The sequence below is a fragment of the Colletotrichum destructivum genome, chromosome 9 (assembly GCF_034447905.1).
Source record: "Colletotrichum destructivum chromosome 9, complete sequence".
Taxonomy (NCBI): domain Eukaryota; kingdom Fungi; phylum Ascomycota; class Sordariomycetes; order Glomerellales; family Glomerellaceae; genus Colletotrichum; species Colletotrichum destructivum.
The window spans coordinates 3,157,817-3,178,825 of record NC_085904.1 but is presented as its reverse complement, the minus strand read 5'-3'; the positions used below and the strand labels follow the sequence as shown (position 1 = coordinate 3,178,825).

General features: G+C 55.2%; 6 protein-coding genes across 6 annotated transcripts; 3 read left to right on the top strand and 3 right to left on the bottom strand.

Annotated features, from left to right (window-relative positions):
* Positions 1 to 296: 296 nt before the first annotated feature.
* Positions 297 to 1,628, top strand: CDEST_14063 (uncharacterized protein; the record flags this gene model as incomplete). Its single annotated transcript, XM_062930219.1, has 2 exons — positions 297 to 324; positions 524 to 1,628. 2 exons carry the CDS (start codon positions 297 to 299, stop codon positions 958 to 960), a joined length of 465 nt encoding a protein of 154 aa, XP_062786270.1. The 3' UTR covers positions 961 to 1,628.
* A 780-nt stretch (positions 1,629 to 2,408) lies between these two features.
* Positions 2,409 to 4,090, bottom strand: CDEST_14062 (Putative large ribosomal subunit protein uL18 eukaryotic/archaeal). Its single transcript, XM_062930218.1, has 3 exons — positions 3,946 to 4,090; positions 3,690 to 3,727; positions 2,409 to 3,601 (listed from the first exon to the last, which is right to left on the bottom strand). The coding sequence occupies exons 1-3, from the start codon at positions 3,946 to 3,948 to the stop codon at positions 2,740 to 2,742; spliced, it is 903 nt and encodes a 300-aa protein (XP_062786269.1). The 5' UTR covers positions 3,949 to 4,090; the 3' UTR covers positions 2,409 to 2,739.
* Positions 4,091 to 4,158: 68 nt separating this feature from the next.
* Positions 4,159 to 5,500, top strand: CDEST_14061 (Putative phosphoglycolate phosphatase-like, domain 2, HAD superfamily). The gene is made up of 2 exons (XM_062930217.1): positions 4,159 to 4,507; positions 4,643 to 5,500. Exons 1-2 carry the CDS (start codon positions 4,391 to 4,393, stop codon positions 5,447 to 5,449), a joined length of 924 nt encoding a protein of 307 aa, XP_062786268.1. The 5' UTR covers positions 4,159 to 4,390; the 3' UTR covers positions 5,450 to 5,500.
* Position 5,501: 1 nt separating this feature from the next.
* On the bottom strand, positions 5,502 to 6,428 carry CDEST_14060 (Putative Methyltransferase domain-containing protein). The gene has a single exon (XM_062930216.1). The coding sequence runs from the start codon at positions 6,340 to 6,342 to the stop codon at positions 5,503 to 5,505; it is 840 nt and encodes a 279-aa protein (XP_062786267.1). The 5' UTR covers positions 6,343 to 6,428; the 3' UTR covers position 5,502.
* A 1,014-nt stretch (positions 6,429 to 7,442) lies between these two features.
* Positions 7,443 to 12,104, bottom strand: CDEST_14059 (Putative SH3 domain, sterile alpha motif domain, pleckstrin domain, PH-like domain superfamily). The gene is made up of 3 exons (XM_062930215.1): positions 11,264 to 12,104; positions 10,957 to 11,100; positions 7,443 to 10,896 (listed from the first exon to the last, which is right to left on the bottom strand). The coding sequence occupies exons 1-3, from the start codon at positions 11,307 to 11,309 to the stop codon at positions 8,231 to 8,233; spliced, it is 2,856 nt and encodes a 951-aa protein (XP_062786266.1). The 5' UTR covers positions 11,310 to 12,104; the 3' UTR covers positions 7,443 to 8,230.
* A 3,590-nt stretch (positions 12,105 to 15,694) lies between these two features.
* CDEST_14058 (Putative Zinc finger, MIZ-type, Zinc finger, RING/FYVE/PHD-type, rubredoxin, iron-binding protein) lies at positions 15,695 to 20,438 on the top strand. Its single transcript, XM_062930214.1, has 3 exons — positions 15,695 to 16,252; positions 16,320 to 16,757; positions 16,827 to 20,438. The coding sequence occupies exons 2-3, from the start codon at positions 16,393 to 16,395 to the stop codon at positions 20,434 to 20,436; spliced, it is 3,975 nt and encodes a 1,324-aa protein (XP_062786265.1). The 5' UTR covers positions 15,695 to 16,252; positions 16,320 to 16,392; the 3' UTR covers positions 20,437 to 20,438.
* Positions 20,439 to 21,009: the final 571 nt, after the last annotated feature.

The following is a 21,009-nucleotide window of genomic DNA, read 5'->3' as shown; positions in this document are numbered from 1 at the left end:
GGTATTCGTAGAGATGGCGACAGAGACCGCGGCGTCCGTACCTTGCTGTAAGGAGAGGCCGGACGTGGCAGCTCTGGCGGGGTTCATTAACCTTTTTAGAGGGGAGACATCTCATCATTGGCAGGAGATGAGCGACGCCATGGCCCGAATTGGACACAGAGAAGGAGCCGGTCTTGGCTGAAGGTTGAACATTTGGGAACAGTAAAATCAGCGAGAGGGTCGCCGATGCCCATGCTCTGTCATCAATTCTGCCAGAGTTACGTACTATAGGTCGGCATATTTGAATTGCCAAGGGGATGGATTGGGGCCTTTCTCCTCCCCACTGTCGGTCAATTACATGATGGATAGAGCATAACCCAGAGAATAAGAGAGAATGGACGCCCAACAACATCCGATTCACTGGGACCTAGACTTTACGCACTAGTCCAGCTATCCTGGGCCGAAGGGAAGTCCCGTGTGGGTGTCGACTGCCATCAGACGGACGGACATTTCGTGTCGCTTTACTCCCCGGTATCCTACACAGTACCTATTGCCGGATGCAACAACATTGGCCACTTTCTCTTCCGTCGTCCTCACTCACTTCTTCCATATTTATTCCAAACTTCCATACCAACTACAGAGGACGTGAACGAGCAACAAGCTTCCATCTCAGAGACGCGGTATCCGACGCCCCCTGGCCTCGGCCCGCACATTGAGACGAGGGCCGGTGCGCTGAGAAAGCAACCTCTCGCCAACGCTCTCACGCATGTCCGTGCCGCCTCACCACATCACCACAGGCAGCAGAACCTGACACTCGCCCGGCGCAAAGATCGAAGCACCGGCATTGCGGTGGTAGTCGAGACTGTTACGAGTACCGATGTACAAGTGGCCGTCAACAGGTGGCCGTCAACAGGTGGCCGTCAACAGGTGGCCGTCAACAGGTGGCCGGTGGATTGCTTCGGCTCTTCTCTGATTGGATGACACTGCTATTCGCCTCCACTCTCTGGCGGGGATCAGCAACGTCAAGAAAAGAAGGGAGCGGAGTCGAGGCATTCTCTCTCTGTCATCAGTCTCCCCAATGCTACCACTAGACTCGCCCTCATCAGTTCCCCTTCTCCGGTCCTGCATTCTGCAACATTCCACTAGGACAGCACACTACTGCACGGCCACAGGAAGCTGTGGGCTGGAGCCGGAATGGGGCCCTCGTGAATAATCGCGCGGCTTTCCAGCAGCAAATCGACCGTGCTGGCCTTACACATTCAAGCAACAACAAGCCTAGGGACCGCACAAAGTCTACGCTTACCTGTTGCAGCCGCAGTTGTAGAAGCTACCCGTTTCTGCTGATGGCACCCGCGCCCCTGGCGACTCAGGGTCCAGCTGCTTTCTACGTTTGCATCAACCGCAGGCGACGTCTGGTCCCAGTGGCACAAACGCATACACTCGACGCCCAACATCGACTCAGGCCTGACCAACTGACCGCCCTCCCTGGCCATCGTGAGATCACGGGGTCCTCGTTCCATTGAGGCTGGAACTGTCTTCAGGAGTCCCCCTCCCTCTCCCTCCCCTGCTCAGTATTCAGCGGTGACAGAGACCGCCTCGAGGCGAGTCATCCGCTCACTTACTCCCGAACCCTGCAGCATAACCGGCAGAACGAGGGGGCGGGACTCTCTTTTCTTGTTCTGTAATAGTGTGCCCATGCTATGCTTGGGAGCGTGTTGAGAAAATCGCCATCGGGGACCCTCCACCCCTGCTAACTGTGTATGCCCTCTTCTGTCCATCCCGAAATTCCCGCGCGCGACGACCTGACGAAATGCGACGCTAGACTCGGGGGCATTCGTCAAAAAAAGGCCTTTGGACCGCCCTGAGATTCCTGTAACTCGAGGCAGAGGAGCAGAGTCCCCTCCGTTTTACCTATGTCGCCATCGAAGGCTTTCGGACGCTTTGTGGGACCAGCCCTCGAGAACTCCTCTGTTGTGCAGTAGCAGCGGTTCCGGCCAAGGGGGAAAGGAAGACATCGACAGCGATGTGATGAAAAAACATCTCAGATTCAACCACATCTCTCTCGGGGGGAGCACCATCGTCAGATGCATGAGGCTATTGTTGTGTTTGCCCCTTGCGCCATCCCGATACCCTCCACGCCTTTGACGGAGCCACCGCGGACACCGTCTCTTGGTTTTCTCGTGAGGGATCGGCGGGCTTCCCAAAATCGAAGGGGGGCCTGGCGTCACCTCCCCTCATTGGTGCTTCCCTGTGGGGGTCTCGTGCCCTCCTTTTTCGCATTACCACACATTCTGCATGACTGCATCACTCACTGCCACGGCGTAATAAATGTTGCGATTAGCACGCAATCAAGCCTTTTTTCTTTTTATTTGGCTGAGGGTAACCCCCCGCTAGCTTTTGGTACCGACTTGGTGGCACAGCGAACAGTAGCGCCGTCACGCCAAATCGACGCGGCCACGGGTGGCGCTTGCTGATGTTGGTCGTGCCTGCTGCCCAAGTCAAGTCTCATATCCGCATTGTCATCCTCATCGGCTTGTCTTTACTTTATGTGTTCAACGTTTGACGTCTGGCATTTGGGATATCTCATTGAATTGTTAAAGAGGTTCCTTTTCCCGTTGACCATCATAATCCCCGTCCGGATTTTTGTTTGCCTGATAACTCCCGAGAAGACTGCGAAAAAGTCATGCCAAAACGTCAAATGCCAGCCCAAGTGCCAAAAACCGCCCCATTAAACCGCTTCACTACATACAGGAAACAAGTTTACTCAGCACGGAGCTCGGCAATGCGCTCCTTGACGCGCTGCTCCTTCTGCTCCTTGGTGAGGCGCTGGGTCTTGTACTTCTTGGACTCGGCCTTCCACTCCTCCTTGGACTTGGTGTTGGAGCGCTCGGGCTTCTTCCAGGGGTCCTCACGGATGGCGGCGTGAGCCTCGGAGTAGAGCTCCTCAAGGCCGTCAGCCTCGACATCGTCGTCGATGTACTGCTGGAACTGGGACTTGTAGCGCTCCTCGTCGTCGTCGGCGAGGGTCTCCATGTACTCAGCGACGTGCTGGCCGAAGATGTAGTTCTTGAGGGTCTCGGCGTCGAGCTCCTTGGTCTCGATGTCGTAACCGGGGAAGCGCTTCTCAGAGTGGGGGACGAGAATGCCACCGTCGGAGGCACCCTTCATGGCGCCGAAGACACGGGCACCGGTGGAGGTGCGGTGCAGACCAACGTCGAGGTTGGCCTTGAAGGGGCGGCGCTCGCCATCGTCGGTCTCGGCGGCCTCGGTGAGGGTGTACTCACCGTCGGCCTCCTCAACACCAGTGAAGGTCTTGTCGAGGCCGAGCTTGGAGAGGGTGCGGCGGGCGATCAGGAGACCGGTGGCGTAGGCGGCAGCCCAGTTGGTCAGGCCGTGGGTGATGCCGTAGGCGGGCAGCTCGTGGGAGTAGGCGGCGGCGAAGACCTTGTCACCGGTGATCTCGGAGGTGACGATTTGCATGATGATGTCCCGGTTGGTGAAGCGGACCACAAGACGGTACTTGGGAGCACCGTACTTGTTCTTGGCCTGGGTGATCAGGCGCTTGCGAGCATAGTAGTCGGTCTTGCCGGAGCGTCTACGCTTGTACTTGGTCTGGAAGCGACTGCGAAGGGGTTAGCTAGGACCGTTCCCTCGATGTTGGTGAGGTAATCGGAAATTGGGGGTGATTGGTATTCTGGGAGGAAACTAACCTGTAGTACGCGCTGTTCTTCACCAACTTGTGGAAGGCCTGTCACGATTGAAAATCCCGAGTCAGCAATTTGCGCTTCAGATTTGGCCCAATGATCCGAAGCATCTTGCTTTGACTCCTACGCCCAAGAGACATTTCTGCCTGCTACTGGGGGCCAAGTGCCATTACTGGCATAGGAAGTTTTTGTGGCGCAATGTTTTGTCGCGTTCGGCCATTGATGGCTGTTGGGACAGTTGACGGTGATCTCTTCAACTTACCATCTTGACGGTTGTAGCTGGCGGGCGGTTGGCTCAGCAAGTTTGTCGGTTGGATGTCGAAGGGGTTGTCAAAGAGAAAAAAATACCCAACTGCGACACTCGCGATAATATTCCTGTGGGGGGAGGCAGCCCTAGAAAGTGGAGACCCGCCCTCCGTCCCGCGCAATCTGTCACTCCAGAGAGGTCGGTGACGAGTCACGTGGGTAAATGTAGTTTGGCTGGGGACGAGCTTGAGAAAATAGCTTACTCATCAAGGACGGACACCCTGTTCAGGCTTGGGCCGAGGTCCATGGTCTGATTCGCGGTGGGGTGGTGGCGGGCGTCCTTCCCCAGGTTTCGGCTCCCCGACCACCGCAGTGTCTCCGCATCCGACGGCGACGTGGTTGAGTCGTGGTGTCCTACAAGTACCCAACTAGGTAGATCATGCAGGTCTCTCGTTCTAACCATGCAGTCGTTGGAAGAATCGGACAACTTTTTAATTGATCATGTTCTGGAAGCTGTCGACGACATGACCGACTCCAAGCAGCCCAAGGTGCTTCTGTTCGACATCGGCGGGGTGTGTGTAAGTGACTCTCTCCCTTTGAACTCTCACAGCTAGCTGTCTACTTTCGCTTTTCACCTTCCGCTCTTTATCCCGATCATGAACTGCAAACACACATACCACGCCGGGGTACCGACCGTTCTCTGACTTTCCAAGGTCGTCTCACCCTTCCAATCCATCCTCGACTACGAGCTCAGCCTCGGCATCCCTCCAGGATGGATCAACTACTCCATATCCAAGACCAGTCCCACTGGCTTCTGGCACCGCCTCGAGACGGGATCGATCCCCATGGACAAGGCCTTCTTCGCGGGCTTCAACGCGGATCTACACGACCCGGGGCGGTGGGAGGCCTTCTACGCCGCCCAGCGCGTCAAGAACCCGTCCCTCCCCGAGCAGATCCCTCCACTCCCCGCCATCGATGGAGAGTACCTCTTCAACACCATGATGACCAACTCGATCCCCCCGGACCCGTGGATGTTTCCTGCTCTGAAGAAACTCAAGGACAGCGGCAAGTACATCCTCGCGGCGCTGAGCAACACCGTCATCTTCCCTGAGGGCCACAGGCTGTGGAGGAAGGACTTCATGGACGACCCCGTGCGCAGCCTGTTTGACGTCTTCGTCTCGTCGGCGCACGTCGGGCTACGGAAGCCGGATCCGAGCATGTACCAGCTCGCTCTCAAGATGCTAAACGAGTACGCCGCCAAGAATGCACGCTCCGAAAGGGGCCAGGCGTTGGGCTGGGCCGATGGCATCAAAGCGGGTGACATTGTGTTCCTGGACGACATTGGTGAGAACCTGAAGGAGGCGAGGAAGCAAGGTTTCGGAACGATCAAGGTCCATCTGGGGCGGACCTACGAGGCCGTCGAGGAACTGGAGAAGATCACGGGGCTGGCCCTGGAGGGTGACCACCCCAAGATCCCGGTGAAGCCTAACTTGAAGGGCAGCGGTAAGGCGAAGCTATAAGTACAATTGACATGGACGAAAGGGATTTTACACTACATAGACAGAGGGCCCTTTCACGTTCTTCGAGCTACATAGACATACACAGCATCCACGTTCACAACCTTGCCATCGACTGCATCCTTCTCCCATTCCTCTCGGAACAGATCCCTCGTCTTCCTCTTGAACTCCTCCGTCGCGAGGTTGACCGTCAGCGAGGTTCCCGTGATCCAGTCAAACTGCTTGTCAACCTGGTCCATGTCGTATGTCGTATCGCCCTGACCGGACAACTTGTCCATGAGCTGTACCCTCTCCACAGCGTACCCTGCCCCCTCTAGGACCCCCGTAAACGAGTTCCTGTCCGTGATCCAGGACCTGTTGCTCGGAAACCGCGCACCTAGTCGCCTCGCCGCGCGCTCCAGCAGCAACCCGACCTTGAGGTTGTCCTCGTGCGTGACGTCGACGACTAGTCTGCCCTCCGGCTTGAGGTACCTGCGCCACGACCTGACGACCTCTCCCGGGTCGTCAAAGAGAACAAACGCGCTGGAGCAGAGAATTACATCGAACACCTGTCCATTGAGCTCCGGCAGCGTCTCCAGCCTCGTCGCGTCGTGGTTGAAGAGCCGAATCCTCGTGCTGAGGTTGAGGCGCCCTTGCTTCTCCCTCGCCATGGCGAGCATGGCCTCCGTGACGTCGACACCGATGATCTCGCCCTTCTCGCCCACTTTTTCGGCGGCGGCGAAGACCTCCAAGCCAGTGCCACAGGCTAGAATCAGGACGTGTTCGCCCGACTGGACGTCGGCAACGGCCATGAAGCGCTTGGTGTAGTCTGGGTGGAACGAGTCCTCATATTTGTCAGCCCGCGCGGTGTACATGCGTTGAGAGGATGCAACTTGCGTCTCGTAGTTGAAGTCCATGATGTGCGACTCTTTGACAACGATACGTGATGTGTAATATTGTTGAGCTGGGTGTATGTTGTCTTGTTTACATATTTGTGAAGTGGTCAAGATCTCGAGGCAATGTTAGTGGTCAACCATGTGACTCACCTTTGTATAGTCCGAGCTGACTGTTCCAGCGGCACGCAATTCGATGATCTGCAACTAGCACGTGCCATTTCGCTTTCAATGTCCAAATGCCGACGATACTGGTGGATCATCTCGACAAGTAAACACAGCATCGTACCTCCATACCCCCCACGTTAGCGATTATCCGTGCTGGGATCCATTGTTCATCCTATTTTTGTCGACAAATTGATGCTTCCATGCCTACACTGATGAGTTGAGATAGGTTGGACTGGAAGACATCGTCCAAGCTGTTGCAAATGTCGTTCGATTTGGTGGGATATCAAAACAGATGAAGTAACATAGTCTGGCATGACTTCACCCCGTTCCAACCAAGGTCATTCAAAGCCATTCAGAGTAGCGATTATCGTTGTGCATCTTCGCCCGGCGTTCGCGTCCGCCTTTTCCGGTACTGGATGATACCCAACACCTAACATTCTCACTATAGGCCCAAGACCGGAGGTGCTCGAGGTGGCACGCAGCAGACAAACCCCTCTGTCTAGCTGTCCTCATCGTCGTCAGACTTCTCACCACCAACTTCATCCCAGCTGTCAGAGATGTCAGAAAACGAAAGTGGTACCGTGAGTAAAGTTTTGAAGGCCTCTCGAGGCTTACCAGCTTCGCAACAGATTGGCGAAAAGCCTATACCACCACAGAAACCGCAACATATAGAAAGCCATTGGTAGAGACTCGGGAAGGAGCCAAGGGGCGTGAATTAAATACTGGATCGAGGAACCAACAGGCAGAATAACTCGGGAAGTCTTGCCATTATATCTTCCTCCCTCTGAATATCTTCTGAAGGTAGCATGGGTAAGTAGATCGAAACAGAGATCACAAGGCTTGTAACCTTTTGCGATGAGCTCGAGTAGAAAGAGTAGGTAGGGTATACAAAATTGGTGCTCAGAACAACAACTTCTTCAATGCCCATCTCATCTTATTCTTGATGAAAAGGCCTTGTTGACTTATGTCATACCTAACGTTACCACAGGCTTCAAAAGGCCTTGAAAACTGCAAGCTCCGTTCTTCCATCTTGGTGTATATGGGCATTAAAAAACCAAACAATTGTCCTGTTGAAGGTAGCTAGGCTCCTGACACATTGTTTGAGGAAGAAAAGATGAACATACATAATCCCTAAGTCGTGAAACATAACATCAACTACACACAGCTTTGACAAGTCATAGTACACAGCACTCACCAAATAGACCAAAGTGACGAACATTTTGACCTCATGAAAAGTGCTTTAAGTATCATCCCCTACCTACCCTTGGCAAACCAGCCCCTGCAGGAGTACTAAAGGTCGTCGTGCCAACTCCATTCATCAACGTAGCCTCTAGTGCAAGTAAAGGACTCCTTCAAAGTATTCGACCTCTTTCCTCCTTCCGTCTTCCGCACGTGTACAGCCGTACGCCATGCTTTAGCACCGTCGTCGTGCTGCTAACAGAGCCCACGGCCTCCTCAAGGCTGCTCCACAGCTGTAAGTGAAGACAAAAAAGCCAAAGCGAAAGAAAAACAAAGGGAATCTCTTTGGTTGAAAATTATTCGCTTGTGTCCAGGTCCATTGCCCCTTCCTTGCTGGATCGTCTGGCTCTCCTCAAGCAATCCCAAATACGCCGCCCCCCATGCGGAATTTCGTGTCCCTCATACATGACAAAGGTATATATAGAAAGGTCCATGGTACAAGAAAGGAAGGAAGGAAAGTGGAACTGCATCAGACTCCGTGAGCACGCTTGCAGGGCCTGCTTCCCTAAGCGCTCTGTGGAGGCGCCCCAGTTGAGCCATCGTTCTCCGACTCAAAAGCCAACTTCCTGGGGTTTGCACTCTCGACCTTGGGAAAGTTTGGCTTCTCCATGCCGGAAACCCCACTGTCGGTCTCGCCGAATGTAATGCCAAGGGAGTCCGCGTTCTTCTTCGCCTCCTCCGCCCTCCGCTTCTGATCTTCTTGAGCCTCTTCTGGGTTCATCAGCGCAGGAGGACGGTGTCGCATCTGTCTGGCCTTGGCAAGGGAAATGGTCTTTTGCTGATACGTCGTTGTTATCGCCTGGGTATCATCTCGGTCAATGGTCGCCTTCATCAGGGCTGCCATCCACAGTCTTCCTGACTTGAGGTTGGGAACTGCAAAATAATGAACGGTAGGCTTGGTAAAGTTGACGGCACGGGACAGGCCTGCGCGTGGCGGAACAAGCTTGAAGATAAACATGGTGTCGTCTCCCTTGTCCCCCGAGGAGTCCGTGTCGCGGCCCGTAGCCATCCCGGCGCCAGTAAGCTTGGCATGGAGACCAGTCAGCTGTTCGTTGTCGGCTGGGAGAACACGATGGAAGGAAATGTCGATGAGTCCCTTCTCCTCCTGATCGTTCTCCGAATAGTAGTATGCCAGCCGACGGCCCTTGAGTACAAACAGGCGGGGTTTCCACGTTGTCATGAGGTTGGAGCTCTTCTTTCTCATCCATCCGCTGTAGTCAGCATCCTTCACGGCATCTGCCGGCTTGATTTTGAGCAGGCCGCGCTGGTAAGCACTCGTCTCCTTCTTGCCCTTCTTTCTGCTGCCCTTGCTCGCCACAGTCGTCGCGGTACTGGGGCTCTTTGCTGTGTCGGGCGAGTCGAGTTCGAAGCTCGGGCCAGCGGAAGGCGTACTCGACCCGGTTCTAGCGGGCGATGGCAGAGGCGAGTCCCTGAGGGAAGGGTCGACTGGTGAGGCCATCTTGTTGCGGTCTCCCGATACCGAATCGGAAATGGCTCGCAATCCGGTGACCTTCACCGACGGCTTCACGACAGCCGAAAGCCACTCAGCATGAACGCCTTGGCGTGATGCTGGCGACTCTGGCACTGGTGAGGCCCGGGCCCTGCCCTCCAACTTCGTGACGCTGGGTGCCCCGACATCTTTGACGGGGGGCACTGGCCGTGTCGACTGAGTGGTGCTTGTGGATGCAGTTCTTCTGTGGGCGGTGGATTGCACACCATAGTACTTTTGCGCCGCCGGCGACGCAACACTGTCGCGGTTCGAATCGACACTTCCAAGCCTCGAGTGCCTCGAGATAGCAGTCGCACTGCGCACTCTCTGCTCGTCGGCGTAGCTGGTCTTCTTAGTGTGGCTGGCGGTGCTGTCGCGCTTTCTAAGCACGTTACGGCGTCGACCGTCGACCTCGGTTCCACTAAAGTAGCCTCGGTCAGTGTCAATGGCGGACTCCGGTGCGTGTAGGCCCGACTGCTGCATGACGTCTTGGAGTCCGGTGGAAGAAAGGGGCCTGGTGGAGGCGCTGCCGAGGGTCCAGTTCCTGTCGAACGAGGGCTGCTTTTTATGAGCGCCATCTGTCAGAGGAAACGTTCCATTCGTGGCCAATTTCGGTGTCACTGCGCTATGTGCGGGCGCTCCCGTCAAACGGAAGTCGGTGGAGGACGAGTGCCTACGGGAGTGGTGCAGATCCCTGACAGAAGCAGCCGAAGGCCGTTTCATATGGTTTGGTCGGGTCGGACTGTCCACAATCGGGGAGACTGGCGAGACGATGGAGGCAGTGTCCAACTTGGGCGTTTGAGAGAAGGATAGGCGCTTGCTGGAAAATGACATGGCCCTGTCGTCCACGGGCGTCATTCTGGGCATGGAGCCGGTCAGAGTGTCGGCCCGGCTACGAGATCGCCTCGCATCTTCTGATCCAACGTCGCTTCCGTATGTCTGGGTGGTCCTTCTGGTCGCCATACCCAGGTTATTGCACTCATCCTGAAGAGACTTGATCTTTTGCCATGTCTTGAGCCGTCTGCCGACAGACCCTAGTTCGAATGCTTTGATAAAGAGGGAACTCTGGTCCATACCCAGGAGAACCTCGCCGGTGATCTCCTGGTCTCGGAAGACCTCGCAGTGAGATTTCTCAACGCCGACCGTGAAGAGGTACTCGGCAACTTGATCAGGCGACCAGGCCTCCACTTCGGGGCGGCTGTGCATGCCTTCCTCCTCCTCGTCCGTCTCTTCGCCATGGATGTAGGACATTCGATGATCGAGCTGGGCGCTGTACTCGCTGCCGGAATCGGTGGGGGGGGCTCGTATTGCGCCATTGCTGGGCGTAGAGCGCAGATCGGTGATGTGCTCGTCGATTACGTTGAGGGTTTCGTTCAGTACATAGTCCTGGTTCGTGTTGAGACGGCCTAGGGTGGCCGAAGGCGGCGGGTTCGTGACTGGCGGCGCACTTTCGGCTGGGGCGGTCTCCTGCTTGATGCTGTTCAACGGCAGGGTAACGGGAGCGGGCGAGACGGCTGGCGGCGTAGGAGCTGGTGGAGCGGCGGGGGTAGTAATCTCGTCGCCGGGGCCGGGGGTATCCGTTGTGTTTGTTTGTTTAGATTCATTGGCCACTTCGGGCAGCGTTGCCAGTGGCTTCGAGAAGTTGTTCGTCGGAGCGGTCTTGGGGGGTGGCCTGGTGTAGACTGGATGACGGGTAGTCAGCGTTTCGCCGGCTGTAGATGTCGGGTGCCGTGTAGACATACCTTCGGGAAACAGGCCGCTATTCCCATTCACCATGTGTTTGCCCAAAAACCAGCCATCGCCAAATTCATCATCTCGCTCGATCAGCTCAACTCGGTCGCCTTTTGTCAAACTCAATTCGTCCGAGCTGCGAGCGATAAAGTCGTCTGCGGCAAGGGCAAGTCAGCTCAAGGTGCACTGTCAAGAGGGGAACAGGTCGTGTCGAGGGCGGGGATGGAGATGAGGTTGCATGACGCGAACACGACGAGAGGGTCAAGTTCAGCAAGTAGGCTTACTGCTCAGGGTTGCGGAGCGAGAGATTGGACTTACGGACAACCAAGAGAATTTCGCCAACTTCTGGCTTCTGAGCAGCCATATTGCCGACGATGCCAGGCGCCGCGACAGATGCGGTTGGCGTTTGCTGAAGAGGAAGAGTTGTGACGGGATCAATACATAGGAGACGAGTTCGCTGGCTGGGCAGCCTGGCCTGGGCTCGACTTGATGGGTACGACGGGCAGGGGGGGCGGAGACCTGCTGTCGAAGCGAAAAAATACAGCAAGTGGCCAGGGATTGTCAGTTGTTCGGTAGCTGGGATCAGGCAGGTAGGTGTAGGTGATACGTAGGTGGTGGGCGGAGACGGACAAGGTGGTAAGGGCCGTGAGGGAGGAGTTCAGTGTAGGAGGAGAGGGCGAGAGGCGAGAGTGGTGGAGGTGGTGAAATGGGAGATGAAATGCGACCGGGGTGAGGGAAGCAAGATTCGGCTCTTCGTCGACGGGCCTCTCCAAAGGAATTTCCCTCCTTGTCTCTTATTCTGTTCGATGTGTTGGAGAGAGAGAAAAAAAAGTAGGGAAGGGAAGGGGGGGGTTACAGCTGACGTTCTTTCTTTCCTTGTCTATGTCTCTACGCTTTGCTGCGCTCGGTGTGTTGTTGAGCTGTCGAGTTGACTGCCGGCCAATGTGGCGAGTGGTCGAAAAAGGGTCGTTGCTGGTCGTTGGTGGCGGGTGGTGCGGTGGCAGCTGGAGGTTGGAGTTGTTCAGGGCCGTGCTGTGGGACGTGATTGGGGGAACACTGGACTTGGCGTGAAGGGCCGCTATTGGATCATTGCGAATGCAGAGAGGGCAGCAAGGTGAGGCGCATAGACGACGCTGGGATGTAGCAGGCCTCAGGGTTGGTTCGTTGACCGGGCAGGCTGGCAGTCGATGGCTGTGATCCCAGGCAATCGTCGGTCAAAGTTGATGACGTGCGTTTGCGCCAATGTTTGGTGTGCTAGTGCTAAGGGAGTGCGCGGAGGCTCGTACTGAAGAAGAGGATTTAGGTTGCAATTGAACTCGGAAGAGTCGGCCGAGATGGAGATATGGAAAGAGGGAGAGGCGGACAGCGAGAGTATGTCTGTATGTGGATGTGTGTTGATATCTGCAATACGAGAGATGTCTTGGTGTTGTTCTTTTCCCCTTCCTCAGGTAACGCAGGGATAGGCGCAAAGAGGAAGGAACGCACGGAGCCACACACACGTGCACACCGAAAAAAAAAAAAAAATCGTCGGAGGAAGGAAGGGGTAGGGTAGGGGATTTGCAAGCTCTAAGCACTCTTGACGCTTGAGTTGGGATGGAAGAAAGAGCAGATGATGGTTGAACAGCCGGCCCGCCGTTGCGTACCTTTGCAGGCATATGCACCTACCTAGGTATGCATGCGATCGTGTTGGTGTCCTGGGAAACCCGGGGATGGATGGATGAGTGTTAGATGGAGGCCTTGAGCTTGAGCCTGAGCTTGAGCCTGAGCCTGAGCTTGGACTTAGAGCTGCCGCCCGTGAGGTGTTGCGAGGCGACTACCCGTACGGTGAAGGAACTGGAAGGAATGGAAGAAGGCCCAATGAAGGAAGGGGGCTTTGGAAGAGGGCCGTGTGACGAAGGTGAAGCCGGCGATGCGTAACGCGAGGGACGGCAGCGTCCGTGAACCCGTTCCTGGAGCGATCGGACCAATGCTTAGTGTGCACTCTGAGGTATCGACGGCGCTGTCCGGGTGGGATTTCTGGTTGGGGAATAATAGCCTTCCACGTGGCCAGGGGGAGTGGATAGAGAGATGATGACGGGCGATGGCGGCGATGGATAGGGTATAACGGTGCCGTCAAGCAAGCAGTGTTAGTTGGCATACAGTAGTTGTTTTCAAATCCTTTCACGTCTAGGGGATAGGGAGTGTACCGATGTAAGTGAAGGTCCTGGACCAATCAATTATAGGGGCATAGTAGGGAACGAAGGGGACTGGGAAGAAGGAGAAAGGTGAGGGTGAGGCTGTGAGGATCAAGAAACGCCTAGTTACACACCAAACACACACAAAGGTGACGGGAGGAAAGGTCTCGAGCCAGACTTGCCAGAGAATCTAATCTAGAAAAGGCGGAACATCCATCAACTTGGGACATTCGGGTAAGTAGACAGGTTGGTAGCGTCGGCGATGGACGGCAGGCTAAAGTAGAGCAGTTCTACTACCTACCTACAGGTATCTAAGGTACCTAAGTAGGTTGGTAGCATTGGGGAGGCGAAGTCTCCCGAGATGCAGCATCAGAAACTCGAAAAAAGACAAGAAAGAACCCCTACTACTACCACCACCACTAACGGTAAGAGATAGGGACGGGCAGAGTCCGGAGTTCATTACTGGCTTTCTTTTCTTTTCCCTCTCGCTTTTCTTTTTCTTCAGTCGCCTTAATTTTCTTCTCCATTTCCCACTTCGTCTCTCAGATGCTCCGTCTTTCAGTCCCCTTCGCTCTCTTTCGCTCGTGAGTATGAGTAGGGTCAACTCCGTCGTCACGACACACGTCTTGTTTCAGGCTCATCGGCTATTGCGCACCTAGACAACCGAATGGACCGATGTTCCTACTTAGTGGATGGGACCTTGTTCGGTGGCCGTCGCTGGCGTGGCGGCCATTGGCAAAACCCCAATCGCGAACGACATGCGTTCCACCAGCGCTGGAGCGACCAAGACATTCCCGTTCGTCTCATGGGCGACAATAACAGAGGGCTTGTGAAAAGTCAGGTTGGATGCAGCACGTCTGTCTCGCGCCAGTTGCCAGTTACTTGCTTCCCGGCCCACCAATTGGGTGGTTGCGGCCCCTCACACTCCCTAGCCTAGGGACCAATTGGCAATCAATCCAGCCCCATGCATGTTGGTCACTTATCGAAACGGGGTGGCAAGGTTGATGCTGGACTCGCGTATGCATCTAATCTGCTTTGCTCCTTTCCCCTCGCGAATGGGCGCGTGCTGATCGAATCACGACCAACTAGCGAGATTGACAGGCCAGGGCTGGCATGGAGGCATGCCAAACTCACACGTTAACCTCATTTTCATTCTTCAGATAAGTCTTCTACTTGCAGCTCACCTGCGTCCGCACATTATGGATACACTACAGAGTACCGCGGAATCGAAATCCCCAAAACCATCTAACCTAGAAGAATGGGGTAATTCGTCACGAGAGGCTAGTGAAAGGGTCATCGGAGCTGTTTCCACAACGGCACCGAGATGGCATCTCCCAAAGAGACTTGGTCATTATCGATTGCCTATGGTGTTTTTATCTTTAATTGACACTTGCATCAGGTGAATGGACTGAAGAGTCTCAACAATGGTATCTGAGTAACACGAACATGAAAATTGAACAATACCGCATGTCGAGTTGCAAGGTTTTCTGACAATGCGTAAGTTTCTGTGACCATCGCCCCTGAGGATGTAGGATGAATGCCGTTTAGAGCAGGTGGTCAAGAAGACAAGATAAATGTCGTTCTCTTGTTTGATCCGGGATCCCGACGAACACTGTACCACAATGTCAAGCGGTGAGTGAAGTTTTCGACACGCTCTGGAAGCAGGGGGGGGGGGGGGGGGGGGGGGGGCCTTGGCCCGTCGATGGGGATTACAGTGGTTACACAACGAAGACTACCACAGCGGTATGTGATACAGGAAAAGGAGGAAACAATCGTCTCCAGTTGTCTATGGCAGTGTTGTTCGAAAAGTAAATGCGACCCAAGGCCTATAGCTGCAGAGAGCTTGAATGAATGGCGCTTTGAGAACCATCGAGAGGCACCAATAGACGCAAGCTGAGTGAGGTTGTGTCGGACGGAAAATGATTCTATCCTGCTCCAAGGCAATAGATGAATGCAATTGGAGTGTTGTCTTTATAGTCAGGGGCGTCATATAATCATGATAGAAATGTTTGCTCCTTTGCATGTGCCTTTTGGACTCAATAAAAACGGGGTGTCGACCCATCCACTCATCTGACGTGTGTTTCAGAGACCGTGTTTGTTAACCAGACGGCCGCCAGCAAACGAAATCAAGCAGCCGCATGCAGTCGACCTCAAGTATTGGGCTTGGTTTATACTGCGGCTTTTGTGGAAGAAATCGAGAAGGGGTTTTTAAAGATAAAATGAGAAGAAATTAGGACTTTTGTTTTAACAAACCCCCCTCCAATTAGATTTCAAACTTTTCAACGAGTGTAAATGATGTGGGGTGAGTCGCAAAATCCAGAGGAGGCCATCACAGACGGATGCGCATCCGTCTCGCATCGATCGCCTGAGCACGTTTCGTTTCCACCAAGCAATGGCCATCCCAGTCAAAAAGGTTGAGCTAATGTCGAGAAAAGCATGGCGTCAGGATACCGCTGGAAGGCTAAACTGTAAACAGACTAGATTGGACTTCCTAGCTGCCAAGGGACCCCTCCCCCCGTCCCAAGCAAACGACTGCTTCATTCCAGCGTGCTCCTTTTCCTCCAACCCTCCTCCACTTTGATGGTCTCTCCTTTGCATCCAGGTGCAAACACATCGCCGAAGATTTTCCAGACCAGTAACGGATCGTCACGTTGATTCGACTTGTCGTTCGACAGCTACAACAGCAACAGTAGCAACATTCCTTCCACCCCCGTCCTCGCCTTCTCATCCCGCAAAGTAGGTCCGCAAAAAGGCATAGCACAGATACACTGGGCTTGTTGGTTGCCGGCCACAACACCCGACAAACGCCACGGCTATTGGGCTTAGGCCTCCCGCACCCCTCCGACCAGCGCCTTCCAGAGACAACGGCTCGATCAGTCTTACTTTCCGCACGAAAGACCCCCTCCGGAATAACTCGCTGCGCCAAAAGAGGTAGGAAGGCGAACCGATATTCTCGACCGCTCCTTTCTCTGTTACATCACCGTTTGGCCATCCCCGCTCGACAACCTCTCCTTCCGTCTTACCCTCCTTCCTCCCGCATACCTACCGACTTCCCGCTTTGATTGTGTCGGTTTCGATATCTACCTACTGGGCGGCCTCGCCCTTTTCAGCTTGTCGGGACCTCGTCCTCATGGTGCGTCATCGGCTTCAATCCCATCAGCGTATGCCACAGCCTCGTTAACAAACATGGTCGAATACAGTCTCGCTCAAGGTTCCGGTTCGCCCTCCCCGCGCCGCCGACGCAAACACCGTAAACCATCGCACAAGCGCAACATGTCGCCGAGCGAGGCTCGGTACAACGGGGCCGGGTGGAGCATGTCCGGTGCCCAGGTAGCCGCCTCCAACGAAACACTCAACTTCATGTTGGGCAACCGTCGTCAGCCAACTTGGATGACTGGGCCGCAGTCGCAGGCATCCACCGCTCCCCTGCGTAACATGGAATCGATACCAAGCAGTCGTCAGGCCTCTCACGCCCCCTCGAGGCGATCACCTTCTCAACCTTCGAACCGAACCTCGACCGACAAGACCTCAGATCTGAACCGACCTGCGTCCGCGAACGTCACTGCAGCTATTTCAAGAGTGCTTGACGGCCCGCAAGACAAGCCTGCGGCGGTGCCTGAGCTTGCCCAACACACACTGTAAGTTGCCCCTTGCCCATTTCATCTTCTATTATTCCCTTCACGTCAGTGTCTAACATCCTCTCGCAGTGACTGCACAGCCGCTCTTCCGTCTCCAGCTCCGACTGACCAGCCTAGTCCACCTACAGCCGCCTCTAACCAAGGCTCCTACATAGACTCTTGCTTCCAGAGCCCGGACTTGCCTCACGATTCTTCAGCGAGTACCTTGAACAACACCACATCAATACCGAGTGGCGAGACAGTTGCCCAGTGCCAACCTGCCGATGACTGTCAAGATATCTCTGGGCCCACCGTCTCAGGCCTGAGCAACACCACACCTTTGCCGGATGATGACCGTTCCGCACCGGGACCTCTTCCACCTGAGAACAGCGACAACCATACAATCTGCATGTCTTCATATACGCCTCAGAACACGGCCCCAAGCTCGTATTCGGAGACTGGGTTTGTCGCTCCTCAAATCACTTCGGCCTCCGCAACCGTTGCTGGCCCGCAGAGTCAGTCTAGTCAAGCTGCATCGCCGCCTTCGCTGGACCGACAACCAACTGCCCCTGCCTACCACACGCCGCAACTTCTCGATCATGATGATACGGGTGCTGGAATACCAGAAGCCAACATCCATCCTGCCGATAGCCTCGACCTCAAAGTTATGGCCGACACCTTCGACAGGTTCATCCGCCTTTGCGGTGGCCCCAATAAGATTCAGGACGACGGCACCTCTTTGCCTAGGATCCGATTTCTCAAAGACGCTATTGACAAGGGCGATTACTTCTACGTCGTACTACACCATATTCTTTGTGTGTGGTCTGCTGACAGGCAAGCCGTGTACCGCCTTCTTGGTCTTGCTCCCGACATAGCGGAGAGTGCGCTTGGCGTCATACAGAACACTCTCAGAAAGAATGAAAACATGAATCCGACGCTGGTCCATTTCTTCGCAAACTTCCCTAATGCGCGCGCCTCTGGTCTGTGGGAGACCGAAGCCTTCCGCAAACACGCCAGCGACGTTTCCGTCTTCCTCAACAACCTCCACGAGCAGTGGAACCGGATTCACATTTCGGCCATGAGACCTCGCTCTGGTAGAGGCTATCCCATTCTTGCGGACGAGTTGCGCTATCAGCTCAAGCTTCGATCGCCGGTGCTGGAAGGTATTCTTTTCACAGTCACTAGAAGACATATCGGCGTCCCTGACGGTCCCATCGCGGAGCAAATGTCGGCGCTTTTCCGCCAAGACGCCCATAACGACCAAGCCAGATTGTCAGAGCAGGAACAGAGAGCATTCCAGCATGCATTGATATCGAAGTACAAGAAGCTTGTCTGTCAGAGCGACCAAGTCCAACAACACCGTCAAGTACAGTATCAACGGCAGCAGGCGCAGCAGCAGGCGCAGCACCACCAGCACCAGCAGCAACAGCACCAGCACCACCAGAAACAGCAGCACCACCAGCAAATGCAAATGCAAATGCAACAGCACCAGCACCACCAGCACCAGCAACAATTGCGGCAGCAGACTCGTTCTACGCCGGTTACACAGTTGCAGCAGCCACCACAGAACATGGCCAGACCACAACCCATGCCTCGACACCAACCCATGACAGAGCAAGTGAGGAGACATTCCGCTGGCTTTTCTTCCGCGCCGGCGAGGGTACCGACTCCGGTGCAGAGTTTCCCTGCCATGGGTTTCGATATGTACCCTTCTCCGCCCATCCAGAACCCACCCCAGTTTCAACACAACTATCAGAACAATCCGACCCCTGTGCATCCGCAGCTGATGCTGCGTAGCCAAGACCCCAGTAACTTCCATGGTGGAATGCAGCAGCCCATGCAGCAAGCCATGCAACAGGGCCAGGTGCGCATGCCGCAAATGCCGCAAATGGGCGGGCAGGCGATCCAGCCGCTCACGCCCACAGGCTCTCCTCACTACGCCAACGTGCAGTTGCCGTACAATACCGGAGCACCACAAGGTCTTGGCCAGACATCTCCTGTTCTGCAAGCGCCCCCGGGAGGTCTCTCAGTGTCGATGCCGACCGTCACGTCACCAATGCGGCCTACGGCTCCTCAGGTGTCACCGGGTCGTTTACCAGGCATACCTCAGGATTTACAGCTGCCACAGCTCGGCCATTTTCATCATCCGCTGTCCCAGCAAGCTCCGAGCGTGAACTCGGATCTAGGGCGTCAAGCCCAGGCTATCGCGCAGAGGCAGGCGGATCGCATGTCACTTCAGGGCCAACAACTATCTCCACCGCGACTGCAGCAGGCGCAGCAGGTGTCCTTTCAAAGGCGGCCTCCGAGTGCTGCCAGCCATCTGCAGACGGACCCAAACGCTCTAGGATCTCTTCCGGGAGTAAGTACGGCAGTTGCGAACCACCAAGGGCCAAGGCCAATCATGACGCGGTTCAGAGGCAGTCGTGACGCGTCGGGAAGTTTGACAGGCAAGGTGTTCGCGCCACCTCATGTGCAAATTCCTCTGGACCGGGTTCCGCACACACCTTGGGAACCAAGGGCATTGGGCATAGGACTGCACCAAATCGAAGCAAGGAGTCCAAGACGAATGCCGCGTGACTTACCGGGGCTAGATGACGGGACACGATCAAACAGATACTACCAGTCCATCAAGAAACTGGCATTGGGCCCGGTCGCAACGCCGGTCGGGCAAGAGCTGCACCGTCTTGTCTTTATCGTGCCCAACGAGGACATCGACAAGCTCTGCCGCAGTCGAAACCTGGCAGGAGACGGGGTTCCCGTGTCGGAGTACTTCAACGGATCCCTCCGATACCGCCTCCGTCTTTGCGAATTGCAAGTCAAGCCGGGGGAGCCGACGGAAGTGGCAGAAGCTACTTGGGCAGTGGCACAGACGTATTGGCCCGACCACATCAACATCTTGGTCAACGACAAAGTCATGACGATCCGTCGCAAGCAGCACAACGGACAGCATCAGCCTGTTGAGCTCACGCCGTTCGTTGCCGCGGGCGCGAACTCGATATCGGTGGCCATTTCCCCGTCGCCACGGCCTCCAAAGCCAAACACGATGTACTACATTGCGGTGGAAATCATTGAAACGTTGAGCCACGAACACATTCTCAACATGGTGCTAGGGAATGGTGGCATTTCGGCCGATTCGACGAGAGAAGCGATCCGCCGGCGCCTGACGCCGGCGAGCGAGGACGGAGACGACGAGCTGGCTGTGGTGGGCAACGATCTCAGCATCGATCTCGCGGACCCGTTCAGCGCGTCAATATTCCAGATTCCAGTACGGGGCGCTAGCTGTGCGCACATGGAATGCTTCGACCTCGCCACTTGGTTGCAAACACGACCGAGTAAGCCCAGCTGCACGGTCCATGGAGCGGGCAATGGGTGCCGTCTTTGTAGCCGTGGCCACGGGGCGAAACCCGAGCCGTCGTTGGTGGACAAATGGAAGTGCCCTCTATGTGACGGAGACGCTCGTCCTTACAGCCTGCGGCAGGACAAGTTCATGACAGAGGTTCGTTCGATTCTTGAGGTGGAGGGGAAGCTTCATACCAAGACAATTCACGTGGAGGCAGACGGATCGTGGAGGGCGAAAGAAGAGGAAGCGAGTGATGAAGATGAGGACGGTGAGGACGGGCAGCCGCCTGCGAAGCGGGTTAGGACAGGAGCGACCGTGGCGGAAAAATCAAGCACTGTGGAGGTGATTGAGCTGGATTGAATGTAGAAGGAGAATGAAGATAACGACACCAGCGCATGGGGAAAGGCGTTTTGATATTGCCTCGTCGGGTGGCCCCCTCCCTCGCTGGAGCGGTGGGAAGGGAGGCGAGCCTTGATTCGAGGGAGTTTGCTTTTACTTGGGATACCGGAATGATACCACGTGCAACATCTCTGGGCGTTTTAAGGATATGCGACAGGGCCTCCTGGGAGCTACGCAAAGGCTCCGGTATCCCTCCTCATTTGAGAGTGGTAGCATTGCGCTAGCAAGATATGGGCAAAAGGCAGATGGAAGGTGATTTTCGACGACGGTGGGTAGTGGGAACTAGTTGATTGATTGAGGGGAGGTCGCTTGTGTATACATAGTCATTTATTAATACCACGGCTTTCCTGACTTTCCACAAGGCGGGTTTTCTCGGTGCGCTAGAAGCGATGGCTGGCGTCATGGTTGGCATAAGCGTTTATTTTAAGGGTGCGCGACGGACGTGACGGAAGTCGGGTGTGCCGGCAAGCAATAGAGTACCTAGGTAGGTCAGTAGGTAGGTAGTAGGTAAGGTACCTGTTAGTTAGTGTTGGG